The sequence below is a fragment of the Stegastes partitus genome, unplaced genomic scaffold, assembly GCF_000690725.1.
Source record: "Stegastes partitus isolate 25-593 unplaced genomic scaffold, Stegastes_partitus-1.0.2 Scaffold986, whole genome shotgun sequence".
Classification (NCBI taxonomy): domain Eukaryota; kingdom Metazoa; phylum Chordata; class Actinopteri; family Pomacentridae; genus Stegastes; species Stegastes partitus.
This window is the reverse complement of record NW_007578717.1, coordinates 123,508-148,228: the sequence shown is the minus strand read 5'-3', so window position 1 is coordinate 148,228 and position 24,721 is coordinate 123,508. Positions and strand designations below refer to the sequence as shown.

General features: G+C 42.1%; 1 protein-coding gene across 3 annotated transcripts in view; it reads right to left on the bottom strand.

Moving 5' to 3' along the window:
• LOC103366837 (SPRY domain-containing SOCS box protein 4-like) overlaps nucleotides 1-24,721 on the bottom strand; it is an 88,549-nt gene that overhangs the window by 32,595 nt on the left and 31,233 nt on the right. The window contains exons 1-3 of one of the 3 annotated variants that reach the window (XM_008294680.1): nucleotides 20,184-20,329; nucleotides 9,894-10,039; nucleotides 9,064-9,798 (exon numbers count right to left, since the gene is read on the bottom strand). In XM_008294680.1, the coding sequence (XP_008292902.1) occupies nucleotides 9,064-9,796 (733 nt within the window). In that variant the 5' untranslated portion in view covers nucleotides 9,797-9,798; nucleotides 9,894-10,039; nucleotides 20,184-20,329. Of the gene's footprint in view, nucleotides 1-9,063; nucleotides 10,040-20,183; nucleotides 20,330-20,518; nucleotides 20,635-24,721 lie in introns of those variants that run through there. The other 2 variants (XM_008294679.1, XM_008294678.1) reach the window with 2 other exon arrangements.

Here is a 24,721-nt window from a genome sequence, read left to right as displayed (position 1 = left end):
GTGTCCTCACTGGCGACCTTCTTGCTGCGAGGCAACGGTGCTAACCACCACCCACCTTGCAGCCCAACATGAAAGCATGTGAACCTTTAATCAAAGAACCCAAAAATACAATTACAAGCCTGTAAATATCCATAATATGTGCTCTTTAATGTATCACACCTCAAAATGCACACAATGGAAGAGAGAAAATGCAGCTGCTGTTACAGGTCAGACAAACCACATTACACGCACACAAATCTACCTTATTGTGCGTCTGTAATGTAATGAGGATGAGAATCACTTTTATAGAGCTGCTGCATGCAGTGAAACTAAACAATGGTTAGTCTGCACACAATATAAAGCGGAACAGTGTTTAAGAGGCAATGTTCCACCAAACAATAAAGTCTGACAGTGATAACATTTTTCGCTGCTGAGATTTAAATGAAGCTAATGTGGAATGAAATTGCTCCATAAACGGCATCAAACATGCTGCATGAGGAAGACACAGCACTGAGATGTTTTACAAAGCCAAAGAATACAGAAAACAACCACATAGGGATGAGACTTTATATTTGCAGCACATGAACTCTAATAACTTGATCATCAGCTATAATCTATAACTCATTTATCTCATTTTTGATTGAAAATAGACTAGTTTATTAGTGAAGGACGGGGAGCCAAATAATAAAGTTCTTCATTTATTGTAATTGCATTGTAAAAACGCCTTCAGAATCCAGCTTTTAATATCCTCGACAAACTCAGGTGACGGTGTTAACAGTCAAGTTGCTATAGAGACAGTAATATCTGTAAATTACCGTAATCAACAACAATGCCACCGGTGTTCTGGGCAGATTGAAAATTAAGCCGTCGTCCTGTGTTTTTTTGAAAATGCTTATTCATTTGTTATTGACATTACGTTCTGCGTTAAGTGAAAGTAAATTAATGTCAAGCACCTGTTACAGTGCTCATCAGTGAAAGCAGGCGTACATGATTGTAGCCTCGGGGTGCTGGGCTCAATAGAAGCCCGTTAATGTGCTGGAATCAGTGAGTAATAACACATTAAAAAATACAAGCAAAAAAAAAAAAGCCTGAAACCAGAAAACTGTCAGTAGCTATACCATCAGCGGGCGATGCACAGCACATTTCTGTAGTGCAGCAGTCATAGGGAAATTGGCTTAGTTAAGTCAAGACTCGGTTAAATTAAGGATTATTAGAAACCAGCTACAAAAAAAAAAACAACAACTTAAGGCAATCTGGTTTTACAAGTAGTTAATTAATTTGCACTGATCTGCTTAAAGGGTTCAAAATGCAGTGTGAGAAACCGATCTAAAGTTCACGAGCTGAACGAGGTCAGCACTGTATCTGAAAGGTCGACTGAGGACATCAGACTGTCAGTTTAAGTTGTATGACTGACAAAGAAACCGTCTGACAGCTGGTCCTAAAGAACAGGAAACGGCTGCGCAGTAAGATCATTAACTATTTTAAGTCGACTATCTTAAGCTCAGAGAAGGCTATGACAATTTTTCTCCGAAGCTCTTGACTGGAACAGCTGTATTAAACTAACCTTGACGTTACTGCATTTTGATCCATGCTCAAGACAAGAATTCAGAGACGGCCACATCAGTCAGCTGGTACGGCGCCGCTGAATCCTAATTATTCCTGTGATGTAACCATTTTATATGTATATGTAACAAGCTTAATAAGGTTAATAAGGTTTTTCATAACCTTCTCCTAGAAGCAATATACAAAACTGTATCAGAATTCCTCCTTCACTGCTCATCAGTTTATCAAAAGACACTATAATTCACCAAGTTTCTGAAACGTCTCACATGCACAGAGAGGCTTCTAGTCTCCCCACAGATGTGACTGAAATTTACTTTGAAAAGAGTAAAAGAAGGTGCTTTAATGTCAGACCATTTTACTCTTGAAGCCAAGATCATCACTGTAATTAACATTTCATTAACCACGTGTATCCAAGACAGACTTCTCTTGTAGATTAGTGACGGCAAATTCAAGCAGCAAAAAAATGAGAAAACGGTACATGATGTAGCCCTGATTGCCACTGATATTAATAGATACGCTGTATCTTCTTTTGATTATTTTATCTGTCTGATGATTCTTCTTATTAAAAATAAACATTTGATTGATCTTTTTGTTAACCCAATGTTTAATTTTCTACATTCTAAAATAATACAATATGCATAAGAAGCCTTTGAATGTGTCTAAAAACTCTCGTTTCGATTCCAGCTCTCTCACCTTTACCGCTCAGTCTAAGTTTTGCCCCGCAGCCCTTCATTAGCACCCAGTTTCTGCGCTGCCCTCCTCTTTCATTCCTCCATCATTTATCAGTTTGTGCGACCTCCACTGAACTGACACCGGTGGCTTGACACGACTTTCAATTTGGTCCTCACAGACTCTTAACACCTCTCGTCCTCTTCGTCTCTAATGTCTCTCCTTTCCGTCTTTGTCTTTTATCAGCCCGTCTCTGCCACTCTTCATTCAAGCTGCCACTCTGATCTGTGATTATTCCCACATCTAACTGCTGCCTCTGTCTCATTGTCAGTATATTTGGGCTTATTTATCTTGTCTCTCCATTTTGGCCTCTTTTTCTCCTTACTCTCTCCTGCTCCTTTGTAAGTACCCCTCTTTTTGTCAGCAGGCATCTTTCCTGAAAGCTTTAGAGCGTATGAAAATCACTATCTTCACTTTTCAGGCATTCTGTTTCATACGAGCGTCTGCCTTTGCTCTCTTACACGTTACCAGTTTCCCCCATTCTTCTTTAATTCTTTTCTCTCTCTGCCTTGTTTTATTTTTTATGCTTTTTGTATGCTTCTTTTTTTCCTCTCCACTCTCCTCCATTCATCTCCGCTGTTAAATATTTGATTATGAGCACATTGACATGACACCACTGTTCCCTGTTGGAGCTGAGGGTGTTTAGATCTCAACGCAGGGGATGAAGAGGAAAACATGAGGCCCTTTGAAATCTACATCTGAACTTTTTCTCTGTCATTTAATCTTGTTTTTTCTGTTTGATTATGTCAAGAAGAGAGAAGTCACAGAACTCAGAGAAATCCAACCAACAAGGACATAAATGTGAGCTTAATACTTGTTGGTGTAGCTTCCACTATAATGTTTTGCTGTTCGATACCTGCAAAAAATGTAATGTGCCGTGTGTGATTTATAGTGCGTTAAAAGTGTACATTAAAGCATCCCAGATCAAGGTTGGGGTTTTATTAGAAAATCACAAACGTTTCTTTGTGCATCTGTGAAAAGTTTCTTGTCTCCATGTAACACAGGAGCCAACACTTCAGGGCGATCGCACAAGAAAGAGGAAAAAAAATAGCAGCCGAAGACGGATGAGCGCGCACATGTGACAGTGAAAAGCAGAGGGAGACAAATCAGGGAAGCATAAAAAGCAAAGTACAAGCCATTATGCCTGAGGCTAGCTGCTAAGTTAAGCTAAAGCACTAACCCACTGACCCACATATCGCGCAGCCAGCAGTTAGTGTAAAACTCTGAGCACTAGCTTGGCGCCAGGCCGCCGCTAGGAAGCTGAGTCACTGCTCCGAGGATTCAGATACTGATGAGCGCAATGAAGGAGTAAAAATTAGGTGCACAGATCAACCCCTAAGGAAACGAAGCGATGTCGTCTATATCCGGATGTCGATCTTTAAAACTTGCGCTGCTGGTCTCACAGTCAATACTGAGTAGTAACAGAGTTGTTTACTGGAAGGACAACGGCTGTTCTGTTTTTAAAATCTAAATTTCACTGCTTTTATTGACACAACTTTCAAAACCTTCATTGTATTGCAGGGCCTCCAGAAGTCTGGGAGATGAATATCTCAAAACCACCGCAGATAAAACTTAAATGATCTGCATGACTTCACATCACAAGGGGCAACTGAGAATAAGTTTTCTTGTGATCTTTTTATGAGGCATAAATCCAAATTCCTATCAAGAACAAACGCTACAAAGATCCTTTTAAAAACTCCGGAAAAGAGGAGTATTTTTAAATGCATCTGTAAACTGTTATATTATGTCAGTGAGAGCAAACACAGAAAAAACTAATTTCATATCAGATTCAGCCTCAGACGACTCAAACTAAACTGAGGCTTTTCTACTGACACAAAGCAGACTTTCTTGGTACCGCAGGGTGCCCTCGCGTAAACAAACTCGACACCAGTGGATCCCTGTTCTGTAGTTATGGTGAACTGGTGGCTCCATGCAGCATCAGCAGCAGCAGCAGCTGGTTTAGGTCTGACCTGCAGTGTGTAAGCTCATGTGATGCAGACTAAACAGTAGGGGAGAGGGAGGCAGGTCAGGGAGTCAGGGCGGCTTACAGGAGGAGGAGGAAAAAAGAAAAAAGTGGGTCACTTCTCATTGACAGATCTGCTGAAATGTGACGCCTCAATAAGTCGGCAGTTGTGATTTTTTAACTATGAAGTATTAATTAATCCCTGCCAGAGAAAGCACAGTGTAAGTATTTCTGGCTGCACGCTGCAAATCCCACACTTCTTTCTGCAGAGTCGGAGGTCCGGCGGTTTTACGGTTTTTGCCATTTTTCACACAGTGCACTTCAGATGGAAAGGAACGGTGCAGCGATTACGCATGTTTTCAGTTTCCCCTTGTTTTCAGACGCGTGTCAGTCATGCTGCCTCATTCACATCATCATCATCATCATCATCATCATCCCACACCACAGCACAGCTCCACCAGCTCTCTACTTTCTGTGCTTATTGTTCAAACACTCTCTCTAAGCTGCCTTTGTATTCTGCTTCCATCCTTCTTCTGATGAAACTTCAGTATGTTCCTACTTGTAGATCTTATCCTGCTTTTACTGAATCTCTCTGCTGTCTCTTTCTCCGACAGTTTTTCTTCCATTCTGCCACTTTTCCCCTCATCTGTCTTACTTGGCTTTCCTTATTTTTAACCTAACTTCCCTGTTCCACTGTGTTTTCTCCTCTCTTTGCTTCCCTCGCAGTCTGAGGCAATAATGACTGGTCCTGTCATCTGGTCAGTAAAAGTGTCTGAAATGGGTTTATGCTGGTGAATCATATCACAGCTGTTGGACGAGAAACTTTTCAGCAAATAACAAAAAAAAAAAAAAACTACGTCGACATTGGCTTCACTAACAGGAAAGAAACTGATTATGTAACTGAAGTTAAAGCCCATCCCTAAAATTGGATTTGCAAGGTTTTCACCTGATAACAGTGATATGTGCCCTGCAGTGGTGTCTAATTATTCAAAAAACAAATTACACTCTGGGTGGTTTGTATATTAGCTGATAAGGAGGGCAATGTTAAATTGCCACATTTTGCAATGGAGTCTGGTGTGATGTGTGCTCGAGCACAAAGAGAGAGAAAGAAAAGAGAGAGAGAGAGAAAGTGGCACATATCAGGGATGAAGCTAAGACAGCTCCCATTGTAGCGAATCAAAGCACCGCTAATTGGTACAATTATAGAGACAGGACAGAGCTATGTGTGCGAGGAAGAAATTCACACATAGGAATCACATTAGGAAGCAGAAGCAGATGAGTGCGCTTCAAAGTAACAAAATAAATTAGTTACACGTGTAGTTTATGTGATGTAGCTTCAATTAAGTGAGTTAAACTCTATCTGGCAAAGAGAGATCAGTTCACAAGTAGATGGAAGAAGAGAAATCCTTTGAAGTAAAAGCGCTGGAAGGATGAATAATTTATATCACATTTACAGGATAATGCAGTTTGAACCTCTCTCAGCATTTATTTGCATTAGTGCTTATTACACATACTCATTCATCCCTGATTGCTTTGTACGATCTGACAAAAACTACCGAAAGTGCTGTTGCCCTCGTGAGCGTTGCGTCAGTGCAGGAATGGGCGCGACGAACTAAGGTGGAGCAAAATGATGATGGTGGTGCAACGGAGGTCTGAGCCGGAGTGATGAGAAAAACAAACAGTGTGACGAAGAGACGGCACGTCTATAAATCTCTTTTTAATACCCTGCAGTCATGTTGTTTCCCCTTACAACAATAACTCACCAACAATCCAATAGTCGCTTCTCATAGGAAGGCCTGTTAGACAAAGTCATTACCGAGGAACCCAGAGGATTTTTTCACGGCCAAACACACACACACACTCATAAACACGCAGAACAGATTTATGCGATACACTCGCTCGCACACAAGACGCACTGAGCAGACACCGCAAAAAACAACAACAACAACAGCCAAATGTGATACAATGTCTGCTCTTCAGCTGACCACATAGTCATGGTTTGCCACTCACACACACACTCACACACACAGACGCAGACAGCAATCATGACTTCATTCTCACCATTCGAGTCATCTGTGGGGCAGACGAGCCGATTCAATCCAAAACCGATACCGAGCGCAGCTGCCACACAGACGCACAGACTGTAATCATACCCTGTTTGCCCACTCTGCATCAAAGAGAGCGCGCCTGGGGCTATTTACTTCACCTCTGACTGAAATCTTGAGATATTACTCTCACCGCAGTCTTTGTTTCAGATTCAGAGCTTCAACTGGACTGCTAATAACCCGAAAAGACCTCTCAGCAATGAGCGTTTGAGTGAAATGTGAAGCCAAAAGTATTGTTTTAGATTCGGTGGTCCGAGCGGATTTCCCCCACCTGAGGCCTCGCTCAATAAAGCCTTTGTCTCCATCTGTCTGCACACACACATACACATGTGATTTCATTTACTTTGGGAGTTTTACAATGTGTCGCTGTATAGTAAAATACCTGTTTAGAGTGATTTCTAACAGGAGGCAACAGTTTGCACGTCCGTTTACACCAGTTGTTTAGAGCAGATTAATTTTACTGTACCCCTCTCTGGTGTGACCAAACCTTTAGTCTTTTTAATTCGGTTTGCTCCCAAAAATGTGTATTTTTTATTTTTTTTTAATTTCTTGCCGTCTCTGTGTCTGTCTCACATCCCCGCTTGCCCATCAGGATGAGCCTTTCAACCTTCACTCTCCTCCCTGCATTAAGCTTTGCACATTTTCTACAGTCAAACCTCATTTCACAGCATGAAGTCTATAAGCTTGCAGAGGCGAGGGGCTTTGAACAGACCCGATATTCTCCATATTCTCCTCGATGGCCCATCGTACAGAGTCACCGTGAAATCCAGCAGGTGGCTCCATAAATGGAAAATAGCTGAGGTGAGGTGCTTTGAGCAGCCAAACTACGTACTTTGAACTAATCCTTGAGAGCGAGAGATTAACAGACATCACACATGCATTCAGGCACGAATTAAACCGGAAGATAAGAGAAATTCTTAAAATTCTGCCAAGCGTTTTTGTTTTCATTTTGATTCATTCTGGCCAGCTGCAATTCTGAGAAATACAGCCAATTTAAAAGTAGGATGAGGCTTGTGACCTGTTTTTTTTTTTTAAGGGCGAAAAACAGGCTCTTGATGTCACGGTGTCCTTTGAGAGCGGAGAACTTCTGAGGAAATTTGAGATGATTGGGTAAAGAGAAATCAGACGTAACAAACGACACAGAGAGATGGGTTTTCTCTCGGCTTTCTGCCGCGGTAACACACACCCTGTTGTGATATCAAATAAGACCCGTGGGGTCCTGCAAACTAACAGACAGCCAGTCAGATCATAAGCATGTTTTCATAGCACACACTTTCCCTTCCTGGCAGGTGTGTGTCCATCTGTGTGAGTGTCCGTGATGTGTGTCTAAGCGAGCTTTTAACAAGCTGTTCAAAGCGTCACTGTTTAGACTGCAATGGGAGGAAGAGCTCTCTCCTCTCTCATAACACCGCACATGTAGACACACAGCAGGAGTCTCCGGAGAGCAAAAACATGCCTTATTCACAGAACTGAACCCAAAACATGCAGAAAAGCATCTAAACTGCTTTTTCTGAGAAGCTTTCCCAACTCATTTCCTGCTTTTCCACATTAAAAATGCAAAGATATTCTACACAAACACAAAAAACCTGCTGATAAAATGACATAGTTCATCAGCAAGATGAAGGGCTGCAACAATCAGGAACTATTTAGTGTAGATCAAAGCACACTACAATCATGAAACAGCTGAAATATAACGGCTTTAATACCTGCAGGTTCAATGCGCAAGACTGTATATGAGAAAATAACCTTTAAGCGTGTCCTCAGGAAGCAAGCTGAACAGCTTCTCAGTAATATTCAGAGAAAGGAGTCTGGGCAAGGCTCCAACACAGAATAGAGAAATAAAAAAAAATGAACTTCACATTTAGTAGGGCACTTTATGAGGGTCTAAAGTACCTAATTGAAAACAGAGGTCAGCCATAAGGTAAGATCTTGTCCTTTTATAACTCTCTGCAAATGTCTATTATCAATCTTCAGGAGAATATCGCTTCTATTTCTGTCAACAAAAGCAAAAAAAACTCAAATTTACTCTCCTGTCTGGCTTCAAAGACAGCACAGCACCGGTACGAATTTCTATTTAAAGTGCAGTTAAACCGCGGTTTACCACCTCAACCTTTTCTGTGGAAACACTGGTGCTTTCCAGCCAAGTGTACACAATAATCAGTGTTGGTTTTCTGTCTTGCCGCTGTACGCAAACTTTCACCCCGTTTGCTTCCAAAGAAATTGTGTACAAGTTTACAGAGTTACCCAACATATTGAAAGTCTTACCACAAGTGAAGTCGAGTGTCACAACCAGATTAGGTATGTCGGTTCCTATTCTTGTATTAAAGGGAAATCTATTAGCAGAAGTGAAATTAGGGTATTTGTATTTACAGTTTAATACGTGTGTAGCAGGTCCTCTTCCACCGAGCCTACCGTGTTATTTCACCATGCTTCTACAGTTACACAGAATGGACAAACCAAACTCTGGCTCAAGAGAGGGCCTTTTGGATTTTGACATTGAAGTACAACCACTGTAGATTCTCCTACACACTTGGAAAAAACAGGAAACTTGGCTGCGGTTTGCAACGTGACTGCTACATGCCACTAAATCCTTTACACTGCACCTTTAAAAGCCACCTCTTGAAAGAATTCATATCAAAAGAAGAAAATCTGGACTCTTCTTTACCTCAAACTTAAACACACAACCAATACTGTGAGATATCAATACCAAAATGTGGTACTTACGATCTAAGCCGTTGATGTACTTCATGGATATCTCACAATGTCCCCACACAGCGCTGACGATGGGATACAGCTTCTTTCCTTTCAGCCCTCTGAATGCCACTCCTAGATACTGTCCATCCACCATAAAGCTTAGTGTCCCCTCGTCCATGTCCAGTATCACTAGCAGAGAGTCTGGCAAGGTGAACGACTCCTCGGGCTCCAGGAAACAAGGGTAAGAAGGCAGCGAGCTGTGGGCCCGGTTTTTGCTGTCATGGTAGAGCCTATTTCGTCCCAGATCCCAGCCCCAGGACTCACAGTCTGACCCCACTAACGCTGTGTACCCAACAGAATGTAAAGGAGCCTCAGAGGTCGCCACCCCAACCACAGCGTGGGTGCCCCGCTGCCTTGCAGGCCAGTGGATCTTCCACACATGGAGACCCCGAGTGTACCCGACCCGCCCCCGGATGCAGTCCGTGCTCTGAGCGACCGGGTGGCGGTGAAATGTCAACTTATCGTCATCTTTGATAAAGATGTTGAGCGAGCGGTCGTCTGGGTTCCACGCGTGCCGTAGCTGGGTCTCCAGTCCAGCGCATGGCATGTCCAGTAGGAGATCCAGCCTCGGCGGTTTGGAGAAATCTGGGCCCCTCAGCTCCGGGTGCTGCCGACGATGAGCCGTGGGCCGATAGGACGGTGAGCCACCAGTTTCCCCCCGACCATCGACCGACTTAATGCCGCCAGAGATCTTCTGACCCATGGCTACGATGGAAGGGTTGACAGAAGTAAGGGGAAGGAAGGGGGGGAAGGTGGCGTTTGTGCAGGTGGGTGCTGTGCTGCGCGGAGCTCGACGTTACCTCATTAATGCAGCGAAGACAAGGTGAGAGTTCCTAACTGGAGAGTGGTGGAGGGAGATGAAGGAGGAGGAGGTGATGAATGACAGATGTATGTGATCTGGTTTCATGCCACAAATGTCTCCATAAAGACAGAGCTGCTGCCAGTCCTGTTGAGAGAAGAACAAGACAAAAAAAAAAAAAAAAGATTACCATACTTGGTATTAATCCCTTTAACTGTACTTCACAAGTAGTTTTTTTTTTCTTCTCAAACCTCAGAGACACATAGAAAGTACAATAGAAACAAACAGAGATGACAGACAAAGAAGAGAAAAAAAAAGAGTAACTGAAAGAGAAGCACGCGGATGGCAAGTGTTGGCAACACTCCTTGTTTCACAGATTTTGTGTGGCTTTGTTTTCATGGGAATAAACAATGAACAGGATGAACAAGCATATACACACACACTGGCACAAATACACATACATTTCCTCTGACTCATGCTGCATCCTCCCAACCAATTCATGTGCCAATACCAGTGCATGCATGTAACCCTCCAAACATTCCCCAGTTGTGCAACCTGGCACTTTCTCATTTAGGTAATGTAATTTTAATGAGTATTGCCTGAGTCTGCAAAAATATCAACAGTGGGAAAACCAGAGGACCAGGTAATAATTTATCTCCGATCCTTTGTGTAATGGAGCTGAAAAAGTCCGCTTGACGTACGCTGATTCTTACCATCTACTGTGTAGACAGGCGACATAGTTCATATGTAATCGTAATATGTCCACATAAATGTTCATGTACACAACAAACACAAACCCCTGTGAGTAATAACCACATATAACACTGTGGGGCAATTTCTAGAATGTAGTTTCCCTTTTTGATGCCATTTTCAGTGTAATGTCTAAGTTTCCACTGTGTGTGTTCTACTTTTAGTTTAGTTTTTAGTCAGTTTCAGTTTTGGTCTATTTGCTAAACCTGCATATTTGTGTTCTATTTATGGTGGAATTTCAAGTGAATAATATAAATGTTCTTGTAATAGCCTAGTTTATTTTACAAACATGAAAAGAAAATCACACAAATATACAAAATCCAAGTGTGGTGTAGTTGTTTTTAGGTAAACATATATAGTTTTTAAAAATGTGTTCACCTAGTGTTAGATGTGGTCTTGTAGCTCACAACAGTTGACCTTGAAGCCTCATTTAGACACATAAAGCTACAACAAAGATGATCTCACAGACACATATATACACACAGACAGTTCTGTGCAGTTAATCTGACGTAGAGATCTCTTCCAGGAATGGCAGCTGGTGCTTCCTATTGACAGAAAAAGACTCCGTCACACCTCGGGCAGGCCAGGAAGTGGATGACACAACTCTCTACATGTCTGGTTGCTTGTGTTTACTTCACCACATCATAAGAACCCACAAAGAATCCCCCCCTCTTTTTTTTTTAAGTGTACGCTTCTGGTAAGTGTGTCTCACACCTCAATAGGATGATGTTTATGCGTCAGCAGCACTGCACTGTATAGACAAATAATCAAAGCATAAAAGGTCACTAGAGAAGGTCAAAACTCACGACCTCTCAAGACTCACCTATTCAGACTTGCCTACTCCATTTGACCCAGTACTGTGTTTTATTGTTCTGCTTGTTTTTTTTGTTTTTTAATTTATTTGTTTTTTAATTGCATTTGTATTTGTATTTTTTCTGAGTTCCATTGTATGTTGTATTGCTTTTATTGTAAGGCGACCTTGAGTGCCGTGAAAGGCGCCTTATTAAATAAAATGTATTATTATTATTATTTATTATTAAAACACTATTATCATTTATGCTTGTTAATGCAACTCTACTCAGTTTATTGTCTCAATCTCTACTTGAACCATTGTGTTTCTCTAAAATGCAATGTGCAATAAACTTAACATTACCAGTCGGTACACTGTCTTCTTCCTTAAGCAAAGACTGATGACACAAGCACAAATATTCCTACTGAACCACCTCAGCCACCCCATGACAGCAGGCTGAGGTCATGGTGTAATATTGTGTGAAATTCCTATGCCCTTTACACACACACACACACACACACACGCACACACACACACACACACACAAGTTTGTATGGTTATCTCTGAGGGCATTCATAGACATGATGCATCCCCTTGACTAATTCAAATGTGGGCCTTAGCACTCATACAGCTCTTTGAAGGTGAATCGGAAAGGCAAGTACCACCATAACATGTCCTCACTTTACCAAAATGTCCTCACTCCCAAGGTCTAAAACTCAAACTAGTCCTCAGAAAGAAAAAAAAAAAGAAAGCTATTACACAAACACAAGTGTCTCATTTGGACCACGTTCATTTTCCACATTTTCTCTCCCTCTCTCGTTTTTCTCGCTGTGAGTAAAGTCACGGCAGCTGGCAGCGATGCCAACAAATGTGTGCCACTGCTCAGTTCACTCCTCAGCATGAGAGGGTTCAGTGCTCGGGCACACACACACAAACACACACCACAGACAGCTGCCTCAGTGTGTGTCATCACGGCTGGCAGGTGGGTTAAGGGTGGACGCCGCATGGAAGGTTCCAGAGTTGTCCCTGCCAAACTTCAGCCAAAGAAAACACTATTTAACACTGTACAGACTCTCAGCGTGTTCGTATGTGCGTCTCAGCTGGCCCGGTCTGGCACAGCATGTGGATGACAATCTGGCATTATGGGCTGTCATCAAGGAGGCACTTGACCTATGACCACGTGTCGTCACGGTCACCGTTGCGTAGTAACCTCGCAAGAGGCTGGTGGTGGGCTGGCACAGCGTCTGCTGCTGCGAAGAGAGGCAACATGCTTCTGCCATCTGTTGTTTACTTTCCCTCCCTCCCTCCATCTTGCTCATCTTCTACAACTAGACTGCACTCATCCCCTCCTGCCTTTATCTGTACTTTCAGCTGGGCTAGACAGGTATGGAGTGGACAGCAGCTCACATGGTGCCACTCACAGACACGCGCACTTCAATACTAAGTGCAGGTGATTGTACGATTTAGGGCTGCAAGAAACAATTCTTTTCATGAATTATTAATCTGTCAGTACTTTGACTAATTGTGTAACCCTCTGAACCCCAAGCAGTTTCTTTTTTGCTCCTGTCACATTTTTACTCACTGTGGGATCAATTCTGACTGTAATAAGAATTTGTCCACCTCTATGGAAACAGCACAGCCAAGGTTAGAAGCAGACAGAACTCAGAAATGTCTTTTGTGCAGTATGACGCAGTTATAATACAAAAAAGAAAAAAACAAAAGTAGAATTTCTTTGATTACTACACAACCATAACTACGTCAACCTGTACAGCGCTTTTCAAAGTGCTCTTTTATGTTACCAACAGTGGAAAAAGAAAATTATTGGCTTCACATATTTTGGACATTTTCCGACTTATATTTTTATTTTGTTCCGATACTTCTCTCCTATCTCCTATTTGTGAAAACATAGTCTTCAGGTTGGCTGAAAAGTCCCGGAATTTTTGACAAGTGACTGCAGGTCGCAGCTGAGTCACTAATGGTTTCTCGGTTTCACCAAGGAGTGCCAAATTTTTTGTTTTTTACAGAATCTGGTTACTTCCAACGGCTCATTTTTGGACATGTTGTAGAATGATTCTGATGTAATATCCAGATTTTAAGCTTAGATTTGGTTGCTTTTCCAGATAAAACTGAAAGTCACACATGATTAGTTTTTGGAAAGTTGAAGGTTTAACCAATGTTCCAGTTAATACAGCTCTTGGCTTTATAAAATGGTGTAATTTTGGTGATTTTTAAAAGATAACATGCATTTCAGACTTGCTGGCAGGTTTTGGGGTTTAAAGGATTAAACATTTGATGTCAGAAAAAAGTGACACTTACTTTTTGCCCAAAACACTGACAATGTATTCATCCAACCAACAGTCTTTGCATTATGTGACAGAACAAGGAATGCTTTTTAGAACTTCAAATTATTAAAATATTCAATCAATTATCAAACCAGAATGGAACAGGAGGAAAGATGAGGACGGACTGAAAAGGAAATGTCGGGAAATATTTTGGATTGAGACAAGTTCAGCAAGAAAGTTTGTGAATGTAAGACAAAAAGAAACTGACACGCTACAAGTAGAAACTACAGTAAAAGCTTTGTCACAAGTGAAAAAGCATGAGATAAGGCAGACAGACACAGTGTGCACCTGGTGTGTGGGCTGGCTTCATCTGGCTTCTCCTGCTGTACTACTAACAAGCTCCAGTCACCAGAAAGCTTATGAGGGAGGTGTGTGCGTCTGGAAGTGTGTAGCGTTGCATGAGAGGAGGACACTGTGTGTGTGTGTGTGTGAGTGTGTGTGTGTGTGTCTGTCTGTCTGTCTGTCTGTCTCACACGCTGCGTTTCATTTAAAACTGCCCAGAAAGCTCTGACTGGGAACACAAGCTTTGAAGTCACACACACACACACACACACACACACACACACACACACACACACACACAGGGAGGAGAGGAAGCTGCTGAGGAACCACTCACTCATACTGCACCGCCCTCTGACAACAGACCAGAAATTTCTTTGGGCTTTTCCGCAGAAATCCTGTCAAGCTGTCCACAGAATTCAAAGCACTATATGTAAATATGAACCTCTGTTTAGCAGAAACCAAGTTGTCCGTGCAGTGTTGGATATTGTAGTAAATCCTGAACATGTGCAGTCTCTCAGAAGGTCATCTGAGGAAAAGCAGTGACCCATGAGGCCTCAAAGGATGAGGACTAATAGCCTGACAGTCAGTCAGCATTCCCGTTTCTGTGCTCATTCATGAATGTGTAGTCTGGGAGCGTGCACGTGTGTGTGTGTGCATGCCTTTCATCCGAGATCAGCTTGTCCAAAGCGATATCCCAGCCACCTGCAGGCAGTGACAGCAACAGAAACAGCTGTTGTCTCGCACCACTAATGGACACAGTGGACTTCATTAAGTTGGTCACATGCAGTCGCATGTTTGACATTTTGGGAAATATGCGCGTTCTTGCCAAGAAATAAATGAAAAGATCGATACTGCTCACATCTGTCCATTTAGTGTAAGTCTCCAGTCCTCAGCTGGTTATTCGCTTCGATAAAATGTTAATTGGTGAGCTTTAGAGACCAAGCTGACTTAACAGGCCACTGGCTGTATCTTACTATTTATTGTAAAGATACTAGAGAGAAAAAAAGAAAGAATGATAGGAAATAAACCAATTTCTAAAAATGCCAATTGCTTCCTTTCAGATACTTCCATTCACTTCAAACTACTGCTCTGACATGCAACAAAGCCAAACTCTATTTCAGTGAAACTTATTGACTGACTCCCACAACCACTGAGACACCAGGCGCATCCATTTTGGAAACACAATGAGCAGCGAGCAGCAAGCCCGTGTGCGTGTTCCAGTTATCACACCAGAAATTCAGCAGCTATCTCCTGAAATATTGAGCTTTCTGTCGCTTTCTGAGGGAGCGGCTATGAGTCAGCATTTAAATATGCCATCAGTTTGCGCAATTACACTTTTGACTCTACCAGTCAAGGGTTGGTGAACTCAAATTATTATGGCTGTGAGTCCTGATTTAAGAGCAGAATAATTCTTGCGTTAATTTAAATATTGCTCACTCTCTGATGTGTTGGTGAAGCCTGAAATTCATCAGCAGCAGAACTCTATCAGGAAACACTGTGAAGCTTGAGAGCAGGCAAAGGCCAAACCAGTTCCATGTGTCCTATTACAACAGCAGCATTGTAGTTCTGCTCAGACTTGTGTTCTTGTTTTGCCTTTTAACTCAAAGACTTTAATTCATGAGCCTAAACATCGGCCAGCTCACTTTGTACCACCGTTACATAACTAATTTTAAACCACCCCAACCTCGTTTGAACCTTCATTGTCATGTTAAATTACAGTAACTCTGCCTCATTCTTATGACGTCTGAAAAATGAATCACAAAGTGGTCACTTGTTCCACTTTCCACTGAAAAGGGAGGACATCTGGGCAGCGCAGTGTACTAAAACAGAACTCACATGCAACCCTAAACACACACTGGCAAACACACATTTATATTATACGGTATCTCCTCATAGCAATAGCTGTACCCACTAGATTAAACAAACTACCATCCTCTCTACATTGCTGACATTCATTCCTACTGAGGGAATCCCTGGGTAGCCGAAGATGCCGGAGCGAGACATAAACTGTACCGTCTGGCTCCTAACAGGATGTCAAAATACAGACAGAGACTCCACACTGGGGCTTTAAACTCATCTTACAGCTGATGAGAAGAAGTGATGCACTCATGAAGAGATCTCTGCACTTATTAGGCAGTTGCAGAAGGAGATGTCGCCGCTCTTTCATCACAGTCTTTTTATAGGTTTTTTGTCTTTTCTGCCGTCTCCCTGTTTTCACCAACTTTTCCACTTTTTCTCAGCATACTTTCCTATTCCCTCAGCCATTTGTCACTGCTCCTGTCTCCTTTTCCTTACAGTAACCAGTAAATCCATTGAGACTACCGCAGAGCTGACACCCCATCAATTGGTACAACTTATCTCCGGCCTGCCACCAAAATGCTTCAGCGTCTACCATGCGGCAATCAATGCAAGCTCAGCACGCAGGAAAAAGCACGGTCTGCGAAACCCCGGACACAAGCAAATTCGCACGTAGCCGCATCCTCGTACACATGCTCACCGACAGTCACCAAGATGAAATTATGCATGTGCTGTGGAAGCTGATGACTGCCTTTGGTGATTTTTCCCTGATACGTTACTTTTTTCTGAGTCCCTCCCCGTCTCTCCTCCATCACAGTCTGAACTCTTTACAAAGCAACTCCAGTCATCGTCTCCCTAATGAATCATGTTCCCTCTCCCACATCTTCCTCCTCTGTTCACATTAATCTGCTCTTCTCTTGAAATGAAAAATTCCCTCCGAAAACTCCCACGCTCTTTCTTAAATACTGAACTGAATCTCTGTGATCTAGGAACTGAAACTGGATTGTTGACTAAAAAAAAAAAATAAAAGAAGGTGTATTTTGAGAGACAGAAATACAGAAGATGTATGACAACACACACACACACACACACACACATGTATTTGTCTGCTGCTAAGTTCTTGTACTTCTTTCATGCCTGTCGTGACACCTTAAAATCCATGGTGCCCTAAAGGAAGACCATTAGTGCTACAGTGATTGAGCACTCCTTTACGGACAGCAACGCGAAACCTATTCGTCTCTCTCTCACACATGTATGGATGCGCACATACACACAGGAGGCCTTGGCGGTGCAATCCATAAACCTGTCTGGGGTTGCAGTATATCCAGGTGGCAGATTCACAACCCCAGCAGTAATGAAACTGAATCAAAGTCTGCCTGAATATGACGCACCGCCGCTGCCTAACTCATCGAACCTCCAAACCGCTTGCACAAGTGTGATGAAACGTGTCGTGCCCACACGAGTCTAACACAACCCGAGAATTTTTTTTTTTTTACATTTCCACGTGACGCAATGACGTCTACAAAATCCCAGATTTTCACTGGTCTCGCTGGATGGTTTCGCACACCTTGGAGACAATAAAGAGCTAAGAGTTCTTTGCAGAGCTTTACGGATGAGTCAATTTATTAATCAGTTAATCCACAGAACATCACGTAAAAACAATTTTAATAACTAAGTAACCGTTGTTTTAACCCCAAAACATGCTGGTGGGATTAAAAGGCATGTTGTATTTTAGAAATTGCCAAAATTACAACACTTATTAGACCCAGATTCTGTAAAAACTGTGTGAATGGTTGGATTTTCAACTTTGCGACAGTCTTTAAACTACTAAAAAGTGACGTTGCATTCCGTTTGAAACCAAAAGCCAACCTCAAAATTAGGAGTTAATCATAAATAACTGCATTCTACAAGTCTCAGTTAAGAATTTGCCCAAAATAAACTGTTTGCTCAAAAGAGATTATGTAATTAACAAAAAATTCTGCCCTTCACAGCGAAGCTAGGTAGTCATTTATGACTAAGCCGCAACCAGCTTAAACTGGGCTGAACTGCAGACTCTGTTTACACAGAGCAGATACAAGACAGTTATGGAAACATATTAAAAAGGGTAGTAAAATATCTACAGTATGTAGAGTCACTTCTTTTTTCCAGTATTGTTTTTGTATTGGTAGCACTTGGAACAATATTGTACATGTTGGTTCCAGGTTTTTTCTTTTTTTTTTAAATTAACCATTCAAGGATTTTCACTTTTTTTTCTTTCTTTTTTTAAGATTTAAAGCATCAAGTTTTGTCATACTGAACAAAATACATTTTTGAGTTTTCTCCATTTCTATTCGTGGTTTTGCTGATTCCATAGAAGTGCAGCCCACACTGAGCAATAATGTGACAGGAGTAAGGCCAGAAACTTCCAGGGGTTCAGAGGGTCAAAAAACAGAACTATAGCCATGCTAGCAGCCCTGCAGGATTGTATTTAGACTAAATGCTAACTTTATGCTAAAATACTGCCCGTGTTTAGCAGGTTATGCTACCATGTTAGCCTTCTTAGCCAAATGTGTTGCTAATTAGCGCTAAATAAAGAGTACAGCTGAGGATGATGGGAAAGCCACAAGTTCTCCAGGTGTGTTGTCAGAAACCAAACATTGACCTGATGATGGCGATAACGACTGTCAATCCATCCATGAAGTATTGCGATAAACTACATCCACATATAAAACTATTTGTTCATCATCCATCGCTTTGTAGTTGACAGTTGACGATCCGGGCTCTGGTTGCCGAGGTAACCCTGTCGTACATTTGCCATCCATCACGTCGGTGAAACTGGCTAGCCCACACTTCAAAAGTGACAATTTACCCACATTTAATTTCTTTTAGTTGGCACATATCACAGTTGATCAAAGAGAGTTTATCGAGATCAAAGCTTTCTGGAGACAGCGATGATGAGCTGCTCTTCACTCTGATGTGGTTACAGACGTGGGAACCAAAACCTGCTCGTACGTCGCCGTGTTTCAGTCTGAACAAAAGTTTCCGAGCCACTGACTCGCTCGTCCATTTCATCCTGCTTCACATTATTGCAAATTCTAATTAAGTTTTGGACTCTTGAGCAAGTAGCTTTGTTAAATTTAATCTACATTACTGCTACATTAACTTTGTGACACATAGATGCACAGGTACTTTATTCTCTCTCTACCTGTGGTGCTGACTGCAATTTTTTTCAAGCAAAGTGGAAAGCATGGAGCTGTCCCAGGACATTTGACAGGGGAAAGTGCACCCATACAAGCCTGCACACACACACACACACACACACACACACACACATGACTGCAAACGCCAACAGAATGATGCTGAGAAACATCCCTGTTGTTCTCAGATTGCAACCAGAAAAAAAAAAAGGCAGATAATGAAGGGACTGAAGGAAAAGAAATTTTAAAACGGTACCTTGAAAAAAGAGATAAAAAGGGGGACTAAGCAGACAGAGGCTGTGACAGAGGACGGCTTTATGGATCTGTGTGAAATAAAGAGAGCGAAAGGGAACACAAACAATGGAAGTGATGGAGGGAGAGAGCGAGAGTGAGAGAGGTCAGCAGCTGACAAAACAAAAGGATAAAGTCAGAAAGGAGAGCTGCTATCTCTCTATCCCAGGATGGACCACACAAATACACCCTCCCACCCCAATCCATAGACTAAACACAACGCTGTGAGAAAGAGCTACTGCATGCGGCGTGGAGCAAGCAGTCAGATTAGAGGTAACATATAGACAAACAGTGTGTTTAAAAATAGAAAGCAGGATCTATCCTATTATTGTGTGTGAGAGGGAGAAATCCGGGGGTAGCTTATCCTACAACTCTCAAATCTGTCTCTCCCAAACAAAAGCAGACACACACACACACACACACACACACACACACACCAGGGGTATCCCAGCTGAGGCCTCGAGACCATTAAGAGAATTAAAGGCGACACAAGATGAGCAAGAAAGGGGGGGACAGACGGAGGGGAGGGGACGGCAGCATCCACGGGAGAAGAAAACGCAAAGAGTGCATCGTTGAAAGGTTACCAGCAGCAGCAGCAGCAGTGCGTGGGTTCCTCTGGTCTAATGTAAACATATTGAAAAATGAATCACTCTCACACCTACTTTTAACCCTCAGGCGTGGATTGTACACCACTGTTAACTGTCACAGAGATCAGTGCATCACACACACAGCTGTAGGGCGAACTCTGATTCCTCCACAAGTCCACACACACACTCCTGAAATAGTAACAATCTCTTTCCTTGAGATGTTCCAGTGATGACACACTACACCTTGTAGACAACAGAACGGATCAAGCTGCTTACAGTGAATCTCCAGTGAGCGTTCAGCCCGAGTCCATGTTCAAAATCCGAGCGGCGGCTGAAACACAGCTAAAGTCCTCCAGCTGGTCGCCGGCACCGAGAAAACCCCGAGCAGACAGGAGGAAGATGAGACCAGCAGCCGGCAAGTCTGACTGAAACAGAATGAGAGAGACTCCCTCTTTCCTCAGAGAGGTGCCCGCCTCTTGCTCTCTCTCTCCCTCCCTCCTGCCTGCCTTGTTCCCTCCCTCTTTTCCCTCCCTGGAGCTTATCTGTCCTGAGGCTATCACTTCTTCCTCAACCCCCCCCCCTCCACCTCCATCTACCTTCCCCCAACTCACTTGTGCTCCAACTCCGGTGAGTGTTTCCAAGGCAGCACCGTCACGACGTTCTCCGCTGACAAGTCGCAGCTCCGGACAGACTTTCAGCCCCACTCCAGTTTCAGTTCCACTTCAGCCTTTCAGAGAGAGAGAGAGAGAGAGAGAGAGAGAGAGAGAGAGAGACATGAAGGCCTGAAAGCCGATCCCCTCTGATCTCATCAAGCAAAGTTACCAACAGCAACCAGACCAGCAGGCAGCTGAGAGAAACACCCGGTTCACCTCCCTCCCCTCCCCTCTGTGACTCCCCCCTTCTTACAAAGAGCTCACACAGAGCCAACCAACCAAACCGACCCACCCCTCCCCCGTCTGCTACAGGCCCACACCAACACACATGTCCGCATACACACACACAACCCTACACGTGCCACAAACACACTGCACGAGTGGCGCATGTGCACGCTTTGGGCATCAAGGTGAGAAAGGCCGGTCACGTCCCATGTGCAGTAAATGTAAAGTCACACATTATAAACACTACCTATGAATGATATTTAGTTTTTAAAAAAAGGGATAAATTACATTTAGTTTGTTTTTTTTTGTTTTTTTTACAGATTATTCCTGCAGAGTACAAAGTGTTCCAATATCTACTTTCTTCAAGTAACACATTATATTCAGTTCTGTCTGAGTGATGACCTGCTCTCTTTTGTTCTGCTCTACTGCTCTCTGTGCTGTCGGTTCCTTCCTGTTGTCGCTTTGTACATCTGCCCACAACTGCACATTACTGCATAACTTGGCTCTGAGGTGATATGATGACTAAGTTGATTTATCATCCTTTTCCCGCAGCCACATCAGTCATTCACAAAGTCGGGGAAGTGAGGACAGCCGTCGGAAGAGCAAAATGCACGACCCAAAACAGATCACACATACGTGTGCTCCTCACACACTGTCTCTTTGACTACTAGAACTTTTCCTCTCTGCAAACATGCATACTCACACATACATATTAACACACAAAGAGTGAGACTGACTACACTATTCACACCATTTAACTAAATGCATGGTTGCAAGATAAAAACATCTAATTTGCTGATTTAGACAAACCTTTAAGTTGCAAACAATATTTTGATGGATTAGGTTGACATAATAATGTGGGAAACTGCATCAACTTATTATTGTGTGTAAACTAGACTCAAATTTCTGCATTAGTTTATTTAAAACTAACCACAAGTTGAGGTAACTCAAGAAAATGAGCTTGATAACTTTTCTTCACCTTAAAATCATGACTCAGCAGAACAAGGATTAAAAATTAACAGTTTGCATCAACCTAGTTGAGTTATGACAACTTCGAATTAAATTATGTTTAACTAACAAACTACAATGAGTCCGTGGAATAAGCTTTACAATCAAAGGTAGTTTTAATGACCACTTTCTTCATGACTGGTAGCATGAAGACCATATGTAAAAAACAATTAAATAAAGAGAAGTGTGTGTTGTGAGTGTTATGTGCTAAATTACTATAATTATGAACACAAGATTTTGGGTTGGCAAATACAAAATAAGTTAAGTAGGTAGGGGAAGGGACTTGAAATCCTGACCTCAAGGGGGAAGAAAAATGGAGTCATCAACCTGAATTTGCACAGACATTCAACTTTTGACTTACACACAATATCAGGCTGATGAAATTATTAACATTATTATGACAATAAAACCCATTAAAATCATGTTTGCAACTCAGAAACATTATGAATCAGTGAATCTGAATTTTTTATTTTTTTTATATCTTGCAACCACGCATTTAATTAAGCCATGCGAATAGGTTAAAGAACTTTTGTAGAGTAGCAGTGGAGCAACTTCACTTGAAACCTGAGCTCATAATTATGACAATTTAGTGCATAACACTTTAAAAAATCATTTCAAAACACATGAAAACACAATTTAGAACAACCTAATTTTATGAGAAAACTTGACGTATTCCTTCTACCAATCATTAGCTCAGTGGTAATGAAAAATGTCTTTTAATTGCAGAGGAAAGCTACTCAACTCGATGTAGTTTGCTGGTTAAACACAATTCCTGTAAAAGTCATGTGAACTTAAAAAGACTGATTCAAACCCCTGCGCTCATATTTTTGTTGCCCAAACATTATTTTTAGACTGTCGACGATCGTGCAGGACTGAGGCTCAGTCAGCTCGCTTCCTCTATGAACTTCCTTTTCCCAGGACTGCTGTGACCACCAGGGAACCGAACACCACCCGCTATATCATTACCACATCGTTACATCACGCGGCGGCTCAGACATTCAAACATGTAGCGAGGGAGAGCTGTGGGACAGTAAATCATGGTTTGTCCGACTTTTGTTCTCAGACGTCTGCACTCAGCAGTGAGGATACATTTAATTAGGAGCTGGTGCAATTTTAGGATGTATGGTAGTCCATCTACCACACGCACATATCACACGCTTACATGAATATTTCAACATTTGGGGAATATAGTTTTGCCTTCCTGTGTGGAGTTACATGAGGATTACACAGCCAGGTTAGCTTACATTTGGACTACTTCAGAGCTAGATTGTGGAAAAGTGCCTAAAAATGATATTTTATCTTTAAACGGGGGTTGTGCCTCAAACTATTTCTCCACTATGTCTAGTTATTCTTTGGTGTCTGCAAGTCGTCATGCAAGCGTCTGGCACAGAATCGGCAAGAAAACAGCAAACTGACACTTTCACACTTTGGGTTTTTACATAAATCAAACAAGATATATCATCTTAATTAGTGAGCTTTTGGGGAGATGGTAGGCCGATTTTGTCATTTAAAAGAGTCAGAATAGTCTTTTCCAGTCTTTGTAGGAGGCAAAGCTAATTGGCTCCTGGCTGTGGCTTTGTATTTAATGAGAGTGGTTTAGATCTTCACATTTAACTTAGGGCTAGCATGTAAGCATACTTCCCAAAATATATAACTTTCAGTCTGTGTAACTGGCCTATATTTGAAAACACTAGGATACTGCAAGTAAAAATAAAAAAAGGCATGTCATAAAGTCTGGAAAACAGTAATCATACACTGTATTTCTAGACTTATTTACGCGCCCATTTTTACCAGTTTTGACTACGACAGTTCATAAATATTCAGCACATGTGCTCAGAAACACACACACACACACACACAAAGCATGTACACATCAAAGCCAGTCAACTGGCCTCATTCAGACAGTGAGGTGGAAAAGAGGAAATGTACAGATCTGTATAAACACACACTGGCGGCTATGGATCACCTGAATTAGACGTATGGGTTAGACGCTTCCCCTTTGCCTCCCACACACACACACAGACTTCATACATGTGCAGACTTTCTTACTGACTTGCCATTCTTCTAGACACCGGCCAATGTAGGTCAATGGTTTTGAATGTAAGCAGCCACTGTAGGTTTAAGGTAATATACACACAGGTAGGGAGGAAGGAGCCGTTTGAACTGTGGTTAGAAATCTAGCAAAGAATCTGAGCCTCAGTGTGCACAAAAGCCGTGCTTGCTGTGAGGCCAAGTTCTGGTTTGGGGAAACATTTAACTGACGATGTTGCCTGAAATACAGATTTAGTTAAAAAGCGATGCCTTACTTTGTTTTTAGGCCATTGTGCACACACAAAGAAGATGAAACTCTTGGTCGCTTAATTGCTGTAATCCTGTCACTCCTGTTTTTAATCCTGCTTGCTGAAAAAAAAAAATCCAGCAATTATTCCACAAAAACAAATGAAGTGTTGCTCCTTTTCAGATCCTACAAGAGGACGGCAGAAGTCTGGATTTGTAATATGACCAAGAGACACAACTTGGTGATGCTGCACTCACAGTCAAGGATCAGCTTGAAAGACGGGACAGGACCGGGTGAACTTTCAAGTATATGACTGTATCTTGTTTAATTTACACTTTAATTTGCATATAAAATACAAACCCCACAAACTCAGCCTCCTAATTCTGCTGAGGCTTTTCCGGGTTTTAGTTTCGGGAGGCTTTGCTCCAAGCCAGTGATCACCAAAATTGATTGTGTTGTCACAGCAGTAACATGCAAACTGCAGTCTGCGAATGTGTGTTGCCTAATGAAGCTGCACTAGGTGGAAAAGATAAAAAAAAAATCTCAATTTATTTTACTGTATATACGGTATTGATTTGTTTCATGTATTTAGCTGTAGAAGCCATAATCCTCAATCCTACATTTGTTTTAATTGCGCCATTTTCTGCATC